The sequence below is a fragment of the Giraffa tippelskirchi genome, chromosome 11, assembly GCF_054371585.1.
Source record: "Giraffa tippelskirchi isolate mGirTip1 chromosome 11, T2T-mGirTip1v1.2.pri, whole genome shotgun sequence".
NCBI lineage: Eukaryota > Metazoa > Chordata > Mammalia > Artiodactyla > Giraffidae > Giraffa > Giraffa tippelskirchi.
The window spans coordinates 147,725,518-147,747,462 of NC_137285.1; the positions used below are offsets into that span (position 1 = coordinate 147,725,518).

Genomic DNA, 21,945 nt, shown 5'->3' on the forward strand with positions numbered 1-21,945 from the left:
TCACTTTATCTTCTGCATGACTCTACTGAGGGCATTTTTTACTTCCTTGTTTCGAAGACTGTATATAAGTGGATTCAGCATGGGGATGACAATAGTATAAAAAACAGAAGCTATCTGATCCTTTCCCAAGGAGTAGGATTTACTTGGTTTTAAGTAAGTAAAAATCATAGTGCCGTAAAAGATGGTGACCCCCAGAAGATGTGATGCGCAGGTAGAGAAAGCTTTTTGCTTACTAGAAGTGGAAGTAATTTTCAGGATAGTAGACAGGATGGAGACATAGGACACTGTTATTGTAATAAGAGACAGCACTAGGCTGGAGCCAGCGAAAGTGGATATGATGATTTCTATGTCATGTGTGTCAGTGCAGGACAAGGCTAAAATTGGTGATAGATCACAGAAAAAGTGAAAGATTATATTGGATTTGCAGAAACGCAAGCTGCTCATGCAAAGTCCATTAACAAAAGAGTCCATAAAGCCAATCAAATAACATCCAAAGACTAGGAAGCAGCAGCGTCTGGTGTACATTACAATCGGGTAACGCAGAGGGTTGCAGATGGCTACATAGCGATCATAGGCCATGGAGGAGAGAAGGAAACATTCCGTCCCACCCAAAAATATAAAGCAACTCATCTGGAGGAAGCAGTTCAGGTACGAAATGTTCTTGGTGGAAGTCAGTAAGTTGTCTAAGGTTTTAGGGGTGATGACACTTGAGTAACTGAGGTCAAGAAATGACAAGTGACTGAGGAAAAAGTACATGGGGGTGTGAAGCTGGGGCTCCAGGCGGATTGTCAGGATCATCCCCACATTCCCCAGCACAGTCATCAGGTACATCAGGAGAAAGAGGGTGAAGAGGACCAGCCGGGTCTCTTCAGAGTCTGTCAGCCCCATGAGGATGAAGTCAGACGTGTGTGTGATATTCCTTCTGCCCATAGTGTTCAAATGCTCCAGACTGTTGAGAAATCAAAGTTGATATTCAGCAGGAATTACTTCAAAAATAAAAAAAATTTCTTTGTGTATGTATGAATGACATCACTTATTTATATTAAGTTAGTGTTTCCATGAAGTGATGATAAGGAGATGTGTACAGTGTATGCAGAGACAAAAACTTATTTTGATTTCCAGATATAAAAATAGGTGTGAGTTGACATTTGGATATATTATAACAAAAACTAATACATTGAAGAATTAGAATAAGCCTGACATGGTGCTAAATGCTCCTGTTAAGGCATTTAATTAATGCATTTCATGAGATTTTTATACCATAATTATTAGTCCTGTTTTAGCCATAGTTTTCTGATGAGACAAAGGGCACGGATAATTTAGTTGACTTGTCCAGATTTAGTACTATTAAATTTTGGATCTGCAATTCCACCTCGATAGATTGACTCCAGGGAGCATGTCCATAATACTGTGTGTGTGTGCTCAGCCATGTCCGACTCTTTGCAAACCCCATGCACTGTAGCCCTCCAGGCTCTTCTGTCCATGGAATCTTCCAGGCCAGAATACTGGTGCGGGTTGCTGTATCCTCTTCCAGTGTATCTTCCCCACCCAGAGATCAAACCCGTGTCTCCTGCAGAGCAGGCAGATTCTTTACCGCTACACCACACCATAATACCATACTCCTACTTATAATTAATTGTAGCAAAACCAAGAGTAAACTGGTAGCTATATGAAAATGAATGATAAACGAATAGTTTTAATGTACCATGTTCTCTTCTTTCATTTCAAATACTATTTAATGTTAATGACAAGTATCCAAACTTAGTGGACTTTAATAGGGTGTATTAAAATGATAGACCACATATTAGTACTAATTTCCAAAAAATATGATATTTTTCTAACTTGACCACTGAAAATAAAATTTCTTCCAAAATTATATTTCTAAAAAATGCTAATGACTTGCAGACCCCGATTATATCAACTCTGTACTTCTCCTTCCACAAATCCTGACACTTCTTAGTAAGGTCTAAAAGATATCTGCATGCATATTCTGCTGATAAAGTCCCCATTTTATTGGATCCTACCTAAAACCTTCCAAATTTGAGAATGATACTTACTTTCAGCCGAAGTTGGTGAAAAAAACACTTTCTTTCAATATTTTCTCTCTAGAAGTATGTCAAACTCCAATTTTTCTCACAAATAACACATGAAGACCATTTCAGTTGAAAATTTCTATGATGTAATATTTGTTTTCTTTGAGATAAGTTCTTTTTAAATTTTAGTGCATTCATTTTGTTTTATTCTGAGGCAAAAATAAATCAAATGAAGTTTTGTTCAACTCCTGATCATGCATAAAATTTGCCAGGAAGTTATGTCTAAAATGAGTATTAGGGATCAACTGCGTACATATATGTAAACGGAGCACCGTATCTCTTGCCTCTCATCCTGATAACTCCAGGGTACCTTGTATCCTGGAGACTGATGATAATGCAAAATTTGTTCATCTCTGTGGACCAGTTTCCAAGGAAGATTACTTGGCATGTCTCCAAGGACAAAAGTTCAAGTACTAAATGGTGCTGTGCTAAGTTCTGAGAAACTAATTTTTTCCCTTAGAAGCCACACAGTGAAGAGCCTAATGCCTGCGGTGGTAGAGAAGCTATTTTTAGAGAAATACTTCCTTATTCTGTGACTGAAACTATCAGGGATGGAATGATGCATTTTTTACAGTGAAACTTTTATATGTAAATTGTGCCAATATTATAGGAGTGGACTTCCCAGGTGACACTAGCGGTAAAAAATCTGCTTGCCAATGCTGGAGACATAAGACACGGGTTCAGTTCTGGCCTGGGAAGACCCCCTGGAGGAGGAAATGACAACCCACTCTAGTATTCTTGCCTATTGAATCCCATGGACAGAAGAGCCTGGCGGTCGACAGTCCTTAGTGTGGAACAGAAGCAACTTAGCACACATGCATTATAGTAGTAAATATGTACATTGGAAACAAAATGTCAATATAATAAAATTCAAAAACAATATGAAATAATCAGAACTAATGTAACATTTGATTAAAATTTCCCAATTATCTTTTCCTTCATAAAATGCTTATTTGTAGACCTCTAGATTCAGAGAAGGCAGTGGCACCCCACTCCAGTACTCTTGCCTGGACCCCCATGGGGTCTCCGTGAGTTGGACACGACTGAGCGACTTCAGTTTCACTTTTCACTTTCATGCATTGGAGAAGGAAATGGCAGCCCACTCCAGTGTTCTTGCCTGGAGAATCCCAGGGACAGGGGAGCCTGGTGGGCTGCCGTGTATGGGGTTGCACAGAGTCACACACGACTGAAGCGACTTAGCAGCAGCAGCAGATTTGCAATAAAGGACAGAAATGGTATGGACCTAACAGAAGCAGAAGATATTAAGAAGAGGTGGCAAGAATACACAGAAGAACTGTAGAAAAAAGATCTTCACGACCCAGATAATCACGATGGTGTGATCACTCACCTAGGGCCAGACATCCTGGAATGTGAAGTCCAGTGGGCCTTAGGAAGCATCACTACGAACAAAGCTAGTGGAGGTGATGGAATTCCAGTTGAGCTATTTCAAATCCTGAAAGATGATGATGTGAAAGTGCCACACTCAATATGCTAGCAAATCTGGAAAACTCAGCAGTGGCCACAGGACTGGAAAAGGTCAGTTTTCATTCCTATCCCAAAGAAACACAATGCCAAAGAATGCTTGAACTATTGCACAATTGCACTCGTCTTACACACTAGTAAAGTAATGCTCAAAATTCTCCAAGCCAGGCTTCAACAATATGTGAACCATGAACTTCCAGATGTTCAAGCTGGTTTTAGAAAAAGCAGAGGAACAAGAGATCAAATTGCCAACATCTGCTGGATCATCGAAAAAGCAAGAGAGTTCCAGAAACACATCTATTTCTGCTTTATTGACTATGCCAAAGCCTTTGACTGTGTGGATCACAATCAACTGTGGAAAATTCTGAAAGGGATAGCAATACCAGACCACCTAACCTGCCTCTTGAGAAACCTGTATGCAGGTCAGGAAGCAACAGTTAGAACTGGACATGGAACAACAGACTGGTTCCATATAGGAAAAGGAGTACATCAAGGCTGTATATTGTCACCCTGCTTATTTAACTTATATGCAGAGTACATCATGAGAAACGCTAGGCTGGACGAAGCACAAGCTGGAATCAGTATTGCTGGAGAAATATCAATAACCTCAGCTATGCAAATGACACCACCCTTATGGCAGAAAGTGAAGAAGAATTAAAGAGGCTCTTGATGAAAGTGAAAGAGGAGAGTGAAAAAGTTGGCTTAAAGCTCAACTTTCGGAAAGCTAAAATCATGGCATCTCGTCCCATCACTTCATGGGAAATAGATGGGGAAACAGTGGAAACAGTGGCTGACTTTATTTTTCTGGCTCCAAAATCACTGCTGATGGTGATTGCAGCCATGAAATTAAAGGACTCTTACTCCTTGGAAGGAAGGTTATGACCAACCTAGATAGCATATTTAAAAGCAGAGACATTACTTTGCCAACAAAAGTCCATCTAGTCAAGGCTATTGTTTTACAGGTAGTCATGTATGGATGTGAGAGTTGGACGGTGAAGAAAGCTGAGCACTGAAGAATTGATGCTTTTGAACTGTGGTGTTGGAGAAGACTCTTGAGAGTCCCTTGGACTGCAAGGAGATCCAGCCAGTCCATCCTAAAGGTCATCAGTCCTGGGTGTTCATTGGAAGGACTGATGTTGAAGCTGAAACTCCAATACTTTGGCCACCTCATGCGAAGAGTTGACTCATTGGAAAAGACCCTAATCCTGGGAAGGATTGGGGGCAGGAGGAGAAGAGGGCGGCAGAGGATGAGATGGTTGGATGGCATCACCGACTCAATGGACACGAGTTTGGGTAAACTCTGGGAGTTGGTGATGGACAGGGAGGCCTGGTGTGCTGTGGTTCATGTGCTCGCAAAGAGTCGGACACGACTGAGCAACTGAACTGAACTGAACTGAACTGAAGTAAATGAATGAAAGTATACAACATCCATCTTTAAATTTTGAAATAAAGTTTGAGATTTTTGTACAACGGCTCATAGCCTCTCACTGACATGATTTTGACTTTGGTAAAGGAACAGAGACAACCTACATATCATTTTCTAGAATATTTGCTACTTTAGTGCAGAGCACAGCTGTTCTTTCTTCATCTCCTTAGCCCTAATGTCTGATAAAGTTTTGGCATATTCTTGACTCTAAAGTTAATGAAGTGACAGATAGATTGTTGATTATAGACAGGAAATTACAAAGATTTTTCTACCGACTGAAGTCACTCTTTACAATGAGATAAATCCTTGAATATTATGCTGTTGCTTCCTCTAGTGCCCGTTGTTTCTTGTCTGTCATGTAACCAACAACACGGTCCGTACTGTGCAGAGTTAACAATACTTTCATCTCTTTCTAGCTCTGCCAACTTTCCCATTGATTCAACATTCCTATAACAATATTGGTCTTCCCAGATTGTTCAGTGGTAAAGATTTTGTCTGCTAATTCAGGAGATGCTTGAGATGTGGGTTCAATCCCTGGGTTGGGAAGATCCCCAGGAGTAGGAAACAGCAACCCACCCCAGTGTTCTTGCTTAGAAAATCCCATGGACAGAGGAGCCTGTTGGCTAGAGTCCATGTGGTCACAAAGAATCAGGCAACTGAGCACACACACACATAATGTTGTTAAGACTTTTTAATTTTTTCTTTTACAATTTTTATTGTTATTGATGTTATTTTACAAGTTGACTTCTCATTTTAAGCTTATTATTGTACAAGAGGTATTTTCCATTTTGTAAATCTTCAGTATATTATTTAGTAAACATATTTTGGTCAAACAGAGAAAACTGAAAGACAATGCCATGATTGGATTACAAAACTTCACCTTTCAAAAATATTTGTAAGAAGCACACACACCCATATTTAAATATGCAGGAAAATGTCATGAAAGTCACTTTATTTGCATTACCCACATTAAACAGTAGATTTATCTTATGAGATTCACTATTTTAAAGTAATACATAACTGTGTATAAGCTAAATTTCCAGTGCTCCAACTTCTTCCATTATCACTCATGTACTTGTCTTTTGTCAGTTTTGAATGTAAGCATGATCTCGGTAAGTTCTCATGAATAGCCTTTATTATCTGTGAGAAATTAAAAGTGGGTATAATACTCACACTTTGTTGTGGTTCAGTCACTCAGTCGTGTCCGACGTTTTGCGACCCCACGGACTGCAGCGCGCCAGACTTGCCTGTCCTTCACCATCTCCCGGAGTTTACTCAAACTCATGCCCGTTGAGCTGATGAGGCCGCCCAACCATCTCGTCCACCTTTTCCTCGTGCCCTCAGTCTTTCCGAGCATCAGGGTTTTTTGCAAAGAGTTGGCTTTTTGCATCAAGTGGTCAAAGTATTGGAGCTTCAGCTTCAGCATCAGTTCTTCCAGTGAACATCAGGGTTGATTTCCTTTTTGAATGAATTTAAAAGAAGGAAGAAGTGCTTCCTGAAATCATCATGGTGATAACACCAGGAATTTGAGCATATTATCTCTGGTCTCTGAACCACAGGCTGGGATTTGATGGCTGTCAAAGTGTAAATCTAACCATGGAGGCAGAGTTCTTTGAACTGGAGTCAGACAGCCATAGCTCCATGCTATGAGATCACATCATCAGCTATAGTTTTGCTATTGATTACAAGGTATAGGATAAAGCTAGTCATTTATAATTTTAATTTTATTTATAATTACAAATTGGAGCCTTTATATTCGAGTTATGTGGAAGTGCAAGAAAATCATAAACATTATGAAATAAAGATTAGATATACATATGTCCTTGAGCATGTTTGTGTTATATCAATCAGTATAGCTTCTACCTACATATATGTGTTTTATATGTGTGCATACACATATTGGTAGGAACATACTAAGAAGCAAGTGGAAGGTACAGTTTTTTTTCTGCATAAAATATAGCATTGGTAGGGGGTTGACTATGATCTTTATTTTAAAAAATCCAAGAAGAAAAGAAACATAATAATCTAAAAATTTTTCATTATATCTTCTTGATATTGAGGAATAGAACCTCACTTTCAATTTTTAATTTTAATTTTTACTATGAAAGTATAATTTATTGATAAATCAAATTTTTCCAAACATTCTCTTCATTGCCTGTTTTACATCTTTGTTCCTTAAACTATAGATGATGGGATTCAGCATGGGAATCACGACACTGTAAAACAGTGACACGATCATGTCATGGTCCAAGGCGTAGCTGGAACTTGGCCTCACATACATGAAGAGGACTGTGCCATGAAAAATAGTCACTCCAGTTAGGTGAGAGCCACAGGTAGAAAAGACTTTCCTTCGCCCTTCAGTGGAACGCATCCTCAGAATGGCCAGCAGAATGAAACCATAAGAGATCAGAACAATAAGAATAGTGACTATCTCAATAGAGCCCACGAAATAGAAGAGCAGAAGCTGGTTTGTGCGAGTGTCCGAGCAGGAAATAGCGAGGAGGGGAGGGACGTCACAGAACACATGTCTGACTTCAGTAGATGCACAGAAGGAGAGACTAAAAGTAGCCACTGTGTGTACAGAAGCATGCAAGATGCCACCAACATAGGAAGCAAGGATGAGTGGCACATAGACTCTGGGCGCCATGCTAACGGAATACAGGAGGGGGTCGTAGATGGCCACATAGCGGTCATATGCCATTGCAGCCAAGAGGAAGCATTCTGTGGTCCCAAATGTAACAAAGAGAAACATCTGTGCTGCACATTCAAACAATGAAATTATTTTGTTTTTTGACATAAAATGTACTAACATTTTTGGTGTAATTACTGAAGAATAGCAGGCATCCACAGATGATAGCACACTCAGAAAATAGTACATAGGGTTGTGGAGCCGGGAATCCCCAGTGACCAATGCAATCAGTCCTAAATTTCCTATCAGAGTAAAGAGGTAAATTGCTAGAAACAGGAAGAATAAGATGATTTGTATTTCAGGATTATCTGTGAGGCCCTTCAGTACAAATATAGTAACTTCAGTGGTATTCTTCATGTTGACACCTCATGAAACAAATTTAAACGTAAAATTACAATTAATAAAAATATTGTGGCTCAATATTGTGACTTCAAGGAATGTGAGATATGCCCTCATTCATTTTAGGAGAATATTTAATTCCTAGTTGCAGATCAGGAGATAGTGACAAAGCAGAGAATAAAGTGTTCATGATGCTCACTGGAGAATCAAATGTCAATATTTGTATGTTCACTTACTTCCTGAATTCATGTCATTTATAAAACCATCAGGTCAATTGAGGTTAATTTACCATTGCATTCTATTAGTTGTTTTCATACTAAATCACTTTAAATAACCAAGTGACTGGTTAAAAAACAATTTCCTTCTGACATTCAAACACATAAGATAGCCTGTCAGTGTACAGATCATCAGAATAGCAGCCCTCCAGAACTTTCAGTAATTGTGTAAAATGGTCTGCAATTACTATCTAGTCAACTGTAGAAGGAGAACATTAGTATTTTTTTTATAATATTGGAATTATTATTTTTCAGTGTGAGGATGATTCACAAGAAGTTTAGCCCATAATGATTCTTAATGTCAGTTCAATGACATAGTTTGTTCAGGACAAATAGAATAGGATTTAGAAATTGAAAATATGTGGTCATAGACCAGGTTCATGATTAAAAGCCATGTGTAATGTTAATCTTGCTCCCTAAAGTTTTCCTTCTTTAAAGTACTAGTACATGCAAAGGCTCAAGCAGATAAAATAATACACAGCTACACAGACTAATTTAATATTAATGAATTAAATGTGGAAAGAAATAAATATAAATGTGTAAAACAGTTTTCTTTAAATATGTCATATTTGGTTGCAAACTTAGGATGACCATACGATTGAATTTTGGTCACCAGTTGTACGTATTTTTAAAACATTAGCAAATACTGGATCACAAAATTAATACTATAACTAATAATTTAAAAATATATGTGATCAGATCCTTGATCCAATTATTCTATCTGTTATATACTTGTCATATATTTGTTTTGTGATTATTGATATATAGCTAAACATTATTCTATTAAGATTAAAAGCAATGCATCATAATTTGATTATGATTTATATCCTCTATTCACTCTTCATGCCTCTGGTTTATTCTTTAGAGAGTAAAGAAGCTTTGTAAATTTTGCATTCTAGTAATATCAAAAATACACATACAGATCACACAATTCCATTTTCTATGTTACAGTGAGTTTAAGTTTAGATAGTGAAAGACATGATATTAAATGTCTTTGTGTGTGCTCAGTCATGTCCAACTCTTTGTGACCACAGGGACTGTAGCCCCCCAGACTCCTTTGTCCATGGAATACTGGAGTGGGCTGCCATTTCCATGGCTCAATTTCTCTAGAAACAGGATTTTCTGCTAGATGCCAAAACGAAAGTTATACTGGGTATAACTGAATCAATATTAGAATGTACTGAAAGGACTCAGAATTTTAAAGAGAAGATGATATGATTCTCAAAGTGTTTAATAATACGAGATCAACTTCTGAACTAATGTAAAGCTTCTTCTAAAAATACATTATTAATTGAAGTCAGATATTCCAAATACCTTGACTCAACCTTAAAACACTAAATTTGCAATGAAAAGGAAAAATAAGGACAACCATGCACCAAGCACATGCAGCAGTAATGGGTTTTGCACACGTCACTTTACATCCCTTTATAGAAGCTCTCATAGCTAAAAAGTGTCAGATCCAAGATCCAATCCCAGGTCTTCCCCACGATGCATCTGCTTTTCATCATTTTTCACCGCCTCCTGTAATACCACAGCTTCATTCTCAAACTGACCTCCCACTTGCTGCTGCTGCTGCTAAGTCGCTTCAGTCGTGTCCGACTCTGTGCGACCCATAGACGGCAGCCCACCAGGCTCCCCTGTCCCTGGGATTCTCCAGGCAAGAACACTGGAGTGGGTTGCCATTTCCTTCTCCAATGCATGAAAGTGAAAAGTGAAAGTGAAGTCACTCAGTCGTGTCCGACTCTTAGCGGCCCCATGGACTGCAGCCTACCAGGCTCCTCCGTCCATGGGATTTTCCAGGCAAGAGTGCTGGAGCGGGGTGCCATTGCCTTCTCCTTCCACTTGCTACTTTCAGTGAAATAAAACACTCCACTTTTAACACTTTTTATTTATTATTTAACTTTTTATTTTTTATAAGCATATAGCTGATTAACATTGTTGTGACGGTTTCAGGTGGACAGCAAAGGGACCCAGTCATACACATACATGTATCCATTCTTCTCTAAACTCCCCTCCCATCCAGGCTGCCACATAACATTGAGCTGAATTCCATGTGCTCCACAGTAGGTCCTCATTGACTGTCCATTTTAAATATTGATGTGTATACATGCCCATTCTAAACTCCCTAGCTCTCCTTTCCCCTCGTTCTTCACCCCTCCAGCAAAGTAAAACCTGCTTTTTGATATGCATTTTCAAAGATCTTTCTAAATGTTAAGACTAGAGAAACATTCTGAAATAGTAGTAATCTGATGTAGCTTGTACATCACAAAGGCAACAACAAAAGGATAATTGTTTTCCTCATTATAGCAAAAGATAATCCCTCAGATAGTTTAAAAGGACAAATGCTTTCTTGAATAAGACATTTTCAAGATTGTGTCTGCTTTCAACTGGTCTGCCACCTATGAGAAAAATAGAAGTACGCACCTAGGCGGTGCGGCAGTGAAAAACCTGCCTGCCAACGCAGGAGATGCCAGAGAAGCAGGTTCGATCCCTGGGTTGGGAAGAGCCCGTGGAGGAGGAAATGCCAACCCACTCCAGTATTCTTGCCTAGGAAATTCCATGGACGAATTATAGTCCATGGCGTTGCAAAGAGTTGGACACAACTGAGCACAAATACATACATTCTTCTTTAACTAAAACCGTCTAATGTCTTCTCTTTTCTCTGCTGTGTTTATGCCCCTGTGTGATCGGCAACGACTAGCAGGACTGTGTGTCATATCTGATATTGATGTTATAAGTCTCATTATTATTCTGCAAATATTAAATTAGTCTCCAAATGACCTGACGTTTCCTCTTACCTGTGGATCAGCAAAGGCAGGTTTAGGTACAGTATGAATATAAGTAGCTCGAAATGCTTATATCCACTTACTCAATTATTGATGAAACCACAGGAGACTCTCCAAGGGGAATATGTCCTAATTACTTCCTGGATCAAAATAGCAACATGATAATTTACTCAATAAAAAAGAAAACAGTCCTGAAATTATTGAGTGCATGTTAATATTTATTGAATAAATAGAGTCCTTTCATCCCGGATTTTTAATAAAACTTTAGATTTGCATTTCCATGATAATTATTGGTGTTATTTTTTGTACTAATCTGTTGCCTGTCTGTGTATCTACTTTGAAGAAAACACCAGTTCAAGGGGTTTGCAGGTCTTTTCTCCCATCCTGAAGGTTGCCTTCTTACTCTGCTGACTGTTCCTTTGCTGTATATATTATTAGTTTGATATGTTCTCAATTATCTAATTTTGCTTTTGTTGCCTGTGCTTATGGTGTCATATCCATGAAATTATTACTAAGTACAGTGTCATGAAGTTTTACCCTTATATTTTCTTCTGCAAGATTTTTAAGTTCAGGTCTTAGGTTTAAGTCTTTTGATTTTCATTCATGGTGTTAAATGATGGTTGACTTTCATTCTTTTCTATGTGAATACTCAGTTTTCCCAACACTATTTGTTAAAGTGACTATCATTTTCCCTTGGTGTATTGTTGCTATCCTTGTCAAATATCAATACTAAATATATGTAAATTAATATGTAGGCTCTTTATTCTGTTCTACTGGTCTATACGTCTGTCTTTACACCAATACTATATTGTTCAAATACTGTAGCCTTGTAACATATTTTGAAACCAGTATGCATGATGACTCCAATTTTGTACTTCTTGCACATGATTTCTTTGGATATTTGAAGTCTTCCTTGCTACCACATAAAATTTAGGATGTATTTTTCTGTTTTAAAAAATACCAATGTTATTTTGATAAGCACTGTATTGAATCTTTCACTGACCTAGGTAGTATGGATATTTTATCAAATTCATATCAAAATCACAATTGCATATAACCTCAGAGCTGTTAGGACAGCTATTGTTGAAGAAAAAAACAATGTTGGCATCCATCATGTATGGATGTGAGAGTTGGACTATAAAGAAAGCTGAATACTGAAGAATTGATGCTTTTGAACTGTGGTGTTGGAGAAGACTCTTGAGAGTCCCTTGGACTGCAAGGAGATCCAACCAGTCCATCCTAAAGGAGATCAGTCCTGGGTGTTCATTGGAAGGACTGACGTTGAAGCTGAAACTCCAATACTTTGGCCACCTGATGTGAAGAGCTGACTCACTGGAAAAGACCCTGATGCTGGGAAAGATTGAGGGTGGGAGAAGGGGACGACAGAGGATGAGATAGTTGGATGGCATCACTGACTCAATGCACATGGGTTTGGGTGGACTCAGGGAGTTGGTGATGGACAGGGAGGCCTGGTGTGCTGCAGTTCATGGAGTCTCAAAGAGTCGGACACCAGTGAGCGACTGAACTGAACTGAACTACTTATCTCTGTTAAGTAATTTAAAACAAATGAGTTAAGCACTTAATTTAAGCAATTTAATTTTTAATGACCATAACAAATCTATAGAAATCAGGAGAAAGGCAATTATGCTTTAAAATACAAAGAATTTCCATTAAAAAGCAATTTGCTGAAGCTTGTTGACACATCATAGAAAGGAAGGCTTTTTCTAATATTTTCAGACAGTCACTGAAGAGATATAATTGTCTGCAGGTTTTTAACTTGATGAATTTACACACACTTCTTGTCCAAAGAATTGCAAAATGAAAGTCAATCTTTCCCATGTATCAAAAACGCATTCATCTTAGACTTTATTGACAAAGAAATAGTTAAAGGTTAATCTTGTTAGTGTACACAGTAAACCGGAAAATGGTACATATGAAATGACAGAAGTATTGTTCTAGCACATTTTATGTGTGTGTGTGTGTGTGTGTGTGTGTGTGTGTGTGTACGTGTGTGTGTATACACATAACTATCAATCTGGAAGAAAATATACAAAGTTATTAATTTTTAGGGCATTTCTATTTCCTTAAATTTTCAACATTTTTCAAGTTTTCTCCAATATTGACAGGTACCATTTTAAATCCAAACCTGTGAGATGCTGAGTTTTTTCTTAGCTGTTTGTGTGTTTGTCCTTTAAATCAACCAAAAGTAATTTTTTACAAACAAGAGAATATTCTGTAAGAATAAGGCACTGTGCATTAAAAACACTGAGGCAATAAGAGTGTTCTAATGATAATGGTCTGCCTTTAATGCTGCTGCTGCTAAGTCGCTTCAGTTGTGTCCCACTCTGGGCGACCCCATAGATGGCAGCCCACCAGGCTCCCCCGTCCCTGGGATTCTCCAGGCAAGAACACTGGAGTGAGTTGCCATTGCCTTCTCCGCTGCCTTTAATAGTACTACCTTAAACACTTACATCAGTTATACGATTTAATCTTTACAAAAATTCTATGGACCTGGAATCGTAATTTATTATGTTCGATTGAGGAAATGTTTTATTTAAGAGTTACACAGCTGAAAGAGTTGCAGCTCTAGAATCAAAAGTCTGGAATGTTAGGTTCGAAAACAAGAGCACTCTGCTATACTCCTTTTCCACAATGTAAATGAAATAATTTTTAAAACTGTTATCATTGTTCCCAAAATGAAGCTCTTTTCTGTCATAAAATTCTCTGAATCTGCATGAAATAATTTAAAAGGTGGTAAATATAATTTTTATTTGGCTAATCAGTTATCCTTAAAAACAGATATATCTGCACCATGGATTTAACATGTGTCAGTGTTTCCAATTACAATGTGGATTTCTAAAGGCATATTCTAATAAATGTCCAAGAAAATATTTGCTCAAGCAAAGGATAATTCTACTGAATAAATGAATAAATAAAGAACAAGTAAAGTCTTCATTTCTGGAGAAAGAGGAAGGAAATGCCATAGAGGGAAGAAGAAAAAAAAATAGCTTAACAGTTCAGCATCATTGTTATTTTAATTGCTTGGAAACCTTTCTTTTCTGAATGACTCTACTGACAGCATTTTTCACTTCCTTGTTTCTAAGACTGTATATAAGTGGATTCAGCACGGGGATGACAATAGTATAAAAAACAGAAGCCACTTGATCCTTTCCCAAGGAGTAGGACTTCCTTGGTTTTAGGTAAGTGAAAATCATAGTGCTGTAAAAGACGGTGACCCCCAGGAGATGGGAGGCACAGGTAGAGAAGGCTTTCTGCTTCCCTGAAGTGGAAGCGATTTGCAGGATGGTGGACAGGATGGACACGTAGGACACAGATACTGTGATAAGAGACACCACTAGGGTGGAACCAGCGACAACGAATATCATGATTTCAATGTCGTGTGTGTCAGTGCAGGACAGGGATAGAATTGGGGATGTGTCACAGAAAAAGTGATAGATTACATTGGAGTCACAGAAATGCAATTTGTTCATGCAAAGCACATTGACAAAGGAATCTGTAAAGCCAATCAAATAGGATCCAAAGACAAGAGAGCAGCATCGCCTGGCGGACATAACCACCTGGTAATGCAGAGGGTTGCAGATGGCTCCATAGCGATCATAGGCCATGGAGGAGAGAAGGAAACATTCAGTGGCGCCCAAGAAGACAAAGAAATACATCTGAGTGAAGCAGTTCAGGTATGAAATATTCTTCTTGGAAGTTAGCAAGTTGTCTAAGGTTTTAGGGGTGATGACACTTGAGTAACTGAGGTCAAGAAATGACAAGTGACTGAGGAAAAAGTACATGGGGGTGTGAAGCTGGGGCTCCAGGCGGATTGTCAGGATCATCCCCACATTCCCCAGCACAGTCATCAGGTACATCAGGAGAAAGAGGGTGAAGAGGACCAGCCGGGTCTCTTCAGAGTCTGTCAGCCCCATGAGGATGAAGTCAGACACATGAGTGATATTCCTTCTGCCCATGGTGTTCAAATGCTCCAGACTGTTGAAAAATCCAAGTTGAAACTTATCCGAAATTACTTTAAAAAGGTTTGTGTTGCTATATATGACCTGACACATTTATATTTGTTTAGCGTTTCTAAGAACTGATGATAATGAGGTATGGACTGTGTATGAAGAAAAAAATATCAATTTGATTCCCAAATATACAAACAGATGTAAATCGACATTTGAATACAACAAAAGGTAGTATATTGAATACATTGTATAAGCCTGACACAGTTCTAAATGCTTCCCATTATTAATGCATTTAATGCCCATGAGTTTATTATACCATAGTATTATTAGCCACATTTTTCATATGAGAAAAAGGGAACAGAATTTGGGTAACGTGTCCATGGTTAGAACTATTAAATGTTGGCTCTGTATTCCCACCAAGATAGATTGACTCCAGAGAGCATGTCCATTATATTCCTGTCATAGTTAATTTCAAATATGCCTATTAAAATGCTATATATATCATAAACAATAAACAATGCTATATATCTCATAAACAATCATAGTAGAATATTTTTAATATACTGTGCTCTGCTATTTCTCCCAATATTATTTAATACTACTGAAAAATAACTTTCAATCTTTGGACTTTAGTAGATTGACCACATACTTGGTGTTAATTTCCAAAAGACACAAACTTATCATAACCTGACCATTCAAAACCAAATTTTTTCCAAAATTATATTTCTAAATTGCTAAAAGACTGTGATCATAACAACTCTATATTTCTGGGTCCACCAGTCCTGGCACTACTGAAGGCAAAGATATCTAAAATGATACCTGCATGCATACTCTTCTGATATTATTCATACTTTATTTGATTTCAACTAAAATCTTCAATTTTTGAGAACAATACTTACCGGGAAGCAAGACTGACTGAAAAACACCTTTCTCTAACAGTATCTATCCCTCTGTAACATAATATTTTTTTCTTTGAGATAAATTCTTTTTAAATTTTAGTGCAGTCATTTTGTTTTATTCTGCAGGAAAAATTAATCAACCTAGAAAGTTTGTTACGTTCCTGATCAAATGTAACATCTACCAGGAATGTATGTCTAAAATGAGTATCAGAAGCAGAGCAGAGTACACCTTGCCTCTTATCCTAGTAATTCCAGGGCACCTCACATACTGGGGATTGATGATTGCAACATTTGGTCATCCCTGTGGACCAACTGCCAAGGAAGAATTCTTGGCATATCTCCAAGGACAAAAAGTACTTGGCATATCTTCAGGGACTAAATGCAGGTATCCTAGGACATGAGAAACTAGATGTCTTCATTTCAAGACCCACAGTGAAGGGCCTAATGGCTTGGTCTTCCTGTGTGATGCTCTAAATTTGTGCCTGGGTGGTAGAGAAACTATTTCTAGAGAAATTCTTACTTTATGCCTGAAACTGTCAGGTAAGAAATGATACATTTTTTCACAGTGAGTCTTTTATATTTAATTGTGTGACACTATTATGAGAGTAGACATTTTCATTAGAAACAAATTGAGAATTTAACAAATTGAAAGAATGATATAAAAATTTTCAACATTATGTAACATTTTGATAAATTTCTCCAGATGATTTTTTTAATAGAATGCTTGTTTGCGTACCTGGAGAACTTCATAATTATTATCATACTGGATATTCAGTATCCATCCTTATTCTATAATTTAAATTTCATAACATACTATGACCAATGTTATTCTAGCCTCCTAAAAAACCAATAATTTCACATTTTATTTGTTTACTGATACCCTATAACCAACTTTATTCTAGTGACGTCTTCTTTAGATGTTAAGAATTTTATTGAATATTATTTATACAAGATGAGACAACAAAGAAAGACTATAAAAAGGGATAGACTGAGAATCATATTAAAATACTCTTATGAATCTTTCATTAATTCATGATAATTAAACCAGTTTTCATATAGATTTAAAAGTGATTCACAAGAAACTCTGGTCCTACTTCAGAATTTCAGGAGATAATTTGTTGTTTGGAAAAAAGGAAAAAATTGTGTATTTATTGTATTTTTAATGAGTTTTGGAAGGGCAATTATACACACCCAAACTTTGTTCTGCTAGAATAGGTATGAAATAAAATTCATATTTTTATGATAAGATAAAAATTATGAACAAAAATTTTCCTCTGGCCTTTCACCTCCGCTCTCCCCTCTCCTGTGCACTGTGTATCTGCATTATGCATTGGCCAAACCTCCACCATCAACAGAAACACCTGCTCAGCAATAAAGAGAAACATTCTTCTAGCATCAACAAAGCAACTCCGTAAGATATTCCTTTTTAATATCATATGGGACCACTATGACCCATGGCTTCCCTGGTGGCTCAGATGGTAAAGAATATGCCTACAGTGTGGGAGGTCTGGGTTTGATCCCTGGGTCGGAAAGATCCTCTGAAGGAGGAAATGGCAACCCACTCCAGTATTCTTGCCTGGGAAACTCCTCTGGTGGGGTGCAGTCCATGGGATCACAGAGTCAGACAGGACTGAGCAACTAACACTTTTGCATGAACCATAACCTTTTACTTGCTTAGATCTAGATTGTATCCACTGTCAAATATACATCATTTAATGTACAGGCCTCTGTCTCAAAAACTTATGTAACTGTCCTTTGACTTCTAATGGGCAGAACAGTTCTTGGAGATTTCTGAGTTGTCCTCAGGTTATAATCCTCAGTTTGACTTGAATAAAATTTTCCATTTCTTTCTTGGAGTGACCAGTTAATTTTTCACTGAAAGTCCGACTCTTTTAGACCCTATGGATTGTAGCTCACCAGGCTCCTCCATCCATGCGATTTTTCAGGCAAGAATACTGACATGGTTGCCATTTTCTTCTCCAGGGGATCTTCTCGACCCAGGGATCAAACTCAGGGATCCCGCATTGCAGGCAGACTCTTTACCCTCTGAGCCACCAGGGAATCCAGTCTTATTTGGAGACTAAAAAGCCAGAATAAACTTATTTGATGATAGGTAACTTTGGGAGTTAAGTAAAATAAGAGACTAATAGTAATTTTCAATGTAAAAACCACCTCAGCAACCATAATATTAGCATTAGTCACTTAGCTGTGTCTGACTCTTTGCAACCCCCTGGACTATAGCCTACCAGGTTTCTATGTCCTTATAATTCTTCAGGCGAGAATACTGGAGTGGGTAGTCATTCCCTTCTCCAGGGAATCTTCCCGACCTGGGTATTGAACCCAGGTCTTGGGGATTTCAGGAAGACTCTTTACTATCTGAACTACAGGAGCTTCCCTGTAGCTTTTGGTGACTATAATTTTGACTCTATATTTGTGACTATAATTTGGTGACTGCAAAATTACCAGGAACAAGTCACTTGCTTAATATTTTCCTATCATTGAAATTTATCTTGATTATGTTCAATATTTTTTTTTTTTATGATTTGGGGTTGTTATTGTACCATTTATTGTATCATGGCAGAAACCAAAGTCTGATCAGAGATTTTTTTTTAATCTCTTTTGATTTAATATGATATAGTTTCATCCGTTAATTTGTTAGTTTTAACTATGCCATCCACATACATTCCTTTCTCTCTTGGATTATTCTGGTTAATTTTTTTTCCTTTCTTCTTTAACGAATGAAGGAATGTTTCTTTTACTTTCTTTGGATGCTGCTGTTGCTGCTGCTTAGCTACTTTATTCATGTTGAACTCTGCAACTCTATGGACCATAGCTCGCCAGGCTCCTCTGTCTTTTTTGGTAAATGCTATTAAATTATCTTTTTTTGTTTTCTAATTCATTAATTGTTATCTAATTTGTATCACTTTTCACCTACTTTATGAGATTTGTGGGGAACAAAAAATAATTTTCACTCTGTCCTTTTAGATTTTTGGCTGAGGAACCTACCTTCTTGTAATGAAAGGCAGATAACCAGGATAAAAACAAATAGAAATTTAGTAATATGTATACCCCCTTTATACATGAGAGACACCCAAGAAAACTAAGTAATTCTCCAAAAAGGGTCCAAGCCACTACCTTAAATATCATTTCCAGCTAAAGATAAAAGAAGATGTGGGACGGTGGGAGTCAGGGGAAGAATAGTAACCACGAGTGCAGTTGTTAATGTAGACTCAACTTCATTCCTTTCTCATTGAATAGAGATTTAGTCATCTTTCTCCTCCTGGAATAGAAAGGGAGGCAAAATGAAAGTGATAGTCACTCAGTCATGCCAGACTCTTTGTGAGTCTTTGTGACCTCATGGACTGTAGCTCACCAGGCTCCTCTGTCCTTGGAGTTCTCCAGGCAAGAATACTGGAGTGGATAGCCACTCCCTTTTCCAGGGGATCTTCCCAACCTAGGGATCAAAACCAGGTCTCCTGCACTGCAGGCAGATTCTTTACTCTCTGAGACAGCAGGGAAGCCCACAGAGAGGGAAACATCCCTCCAAATGGAGAGCAGTAGTGTTAGTCACTCAGTTGTGCCCAACTCTTTGCGACTCCATGGATTGGATTGTGGTCCACCAAGCTCCTCTGTTCATGGGGATTCTCCAGGCAAGAATACTGGAGTGGGTTTCCATTTCCTTCTCCAAGGGATCTTCCCCACCCGGGGACTGAACCCAGGTCCCCTGCATTTCAGGAAGATTCTTTACCGTCTGAGCTACATGGATATTTCCCCTTTAAATGTAAATGCCTCCTCAGTTCAGTTCAGTCACTCAGTCATGTCTGACTCTTTGTGACCCCATGAATCGCAGCACGCCAGGCCTCCCTGTCCATCACCAACTCCCAGAGTTTACCCAAACCCGTGTCCATCGAGTTGGTGATGCCATCCAACCATCTCATCCTCTGTCGTCCCCTTCTCCTCTTGCCCCCAATCCTTCCCAGCATTAGGGTCTTTTCCAATGAGTCAACTCTTCACATGAGGTGGCCAAAGTATTGGAGTTTCAGCTTCAACATCAGTCCTTCCAATGAACACCCAGGACTGATCTCCTACAAAATGATAACTTCTACTCAATTTCCAGAACATCTTCTGTGTCTACTGTTTTATTTTATTTTATTTTTTTAAATATCCAGATAATCCTTGAGCCTAGGAAGCATCTATTGGCATTGAAAATTCTGTTCCCTTTCAGGTTGAATTTATTGTTTTTTCTCTAGGACCTAGTAATACCTGCTTAACCCATTATGGAAAGATATGAGTTAGAGGTTTTGAGGGACGGTACAGATAGAGCAGTTTAAAGAAAGAATGATGAGAGGTCACCAAGGATAAGTTTGACGTGTATATCAAAATATGTATACATATGGACATTTAATCATAACTCGACAAGTAAAATGTATTTCTACATTTTATGGTTAACTGGAAAAGTGTGGTATGTTTCTGCTCTTAGACATTAACTAGGAAGCATTAAAACATAAAAAATAACAATTTGATGTATAATTTTATTAATACTAAATAAATATAAAGGTCTGAAATGATCTACAGAATACACACACAGTATAAGTGCAAATAATACATACAGTTAGAACCGAGGAAAATATAGGTAAATGTAAATAAATTTCAACAGCTGACATTTAAAAATTTAAGCATGATAGTTATAGTGCATAAATGAAAAGCTTTCATAGAGAAAAAATAAAGGGAAATATCAACTTGATAATTTTCTGTGATGATGGTGAAATATAATGAAAGCGATCATCTGAATCTGATATTGTGCTTAGAAGGAAAAATGTATGTAGGTTTAAGAAAGGGAATGAGTGATGAGTTGTTAAGACAGCCTTTAGAAGTCCCTAAAATAATACATAGTATATTTTATCAGCTGTCACTTGCAATAGTTTATAATGTAAAATCACATTGCAAAGTGAAGTTTTCAGGAGTCAGATATCAGTAATGTAGATCAGAGAAGAAAATTAAAATTTTAAAACCAAATGTATACATTGTGCACACACACATCCTTTCACATGAATTGTCTTCAGCTAGTCCCAAGACTGAAGACTGTTTATTTCTGCAGCAGGTTGGTTTGTGATATATGTAAGATATATAAGAAGGCCTAACAGTTGACTGTGATGATTACAAAACACATCAACAAAATATAAATCTACATACACTCATTTCCTCATCCTAACCATTAAAGAAAAAAATCATTTGAAAAGAAATCTATTAATCACTATGCCATTTTTAATATACAAGTAAGCAACATTTTTGAAAGAATTCTAGAAATAGAATTTTCAATAATGTTTTTTGAGTGCTAATATGCATAGGATTGTCTAAATACCAGGCAAGATATAAACATGAATAAGAGAAGTCTTCAGTTCAGTTCAGTTCAGTCGCTCAGACATGTCCGACTCTTTGCGACCCCATGAATTGCAGCACGCCAGGCCTCCCTGTCCATCACCAACTCCCGGAGTCTACCCAAACCCATGTCCATCGAGTCGGTGATGCCATCCAACCATCTCATCCTCTGTTGTCCCCTTCTCCTCCCGCCCCCAATCCTACCCAGCATTAGGGTCTTTTCCAATGAGTCAACCCTTCGCATGAGGCGGCCAAAGTATTGGAGTTTCAGCTTCCACAACAGACCTTCCAATGAACACCCAGGATTGATCTCTTTTAGGATGGATTGATTGGATCTCCTTGCAGTCCAAGGGACTCTCAGGAGTCTTCTCCAACACCACAGTTCAAAAGCATCAATTCTTCAGCGCTCAGCTTTCTTCACTGTCCAACTCTCACATCCATACATGACTACTGGAAAAACCATAGACTTGACTAGACGGACTTTTGTTGCCAAAGTAATGTCTCTGCTTTTAAATATGCTGTCTAGTTTGGCCATAACCTTCCTTCCAAGGTGTAAGCGTCTTTTAATTTCATGGCTGCAGTCACCATCAGCAGTGATTCTGGAGC

At 37.9% G+C, this 21,945-nt stretch overlaps 3 protein-coding genes across 3 annotated transcripts; all 3 read right to left on the reverse strand.

Moving 5' to 3' along the window:
* Positions 1-930, reverse strand: LOC145525292 (olfactory receptor 8H1-like). The gene has a single exon (XM_081538087.1). It carries the CDS (start codon positions 928-930, stop codon positions 1-3), a length of 930 nt encoding a protein of 309 aa, XP_081394213.1.
* Positions 931-7,126: 6,196 nt separating this feature from the next.
* On the reverse strand, positions 7,127-8,047 carry LOC145525840 (olfactory receptor 5T2-like). Its single transcript, XM_081539693.1, has one exon. The coding sequence runs from the start codon at positions 8,045-8,047 to the stop codon at positions 7,127-7,129; it is 921 nt and encodes a 306-aa protein (XP_081395819.1).
* Positions 8,048-14,119: 6,072 nt separating this feature from the next.
* On the reverse strand, positions 14,120-15,067 carry LOC145525533 (olfactory receptor 8H1-like). The gene has a single exon (XM_081538866.1). The coding sequence runs from the start codon at positions 15,065-15,067 to the stop codon at positions 14,120-14,122; it is 948 nt and encodes a 315-aa protein (XP_081394992.1).
* Between the last annotated feature and the right edge of the window lie 6,878 nt (positions 15,068-21,945).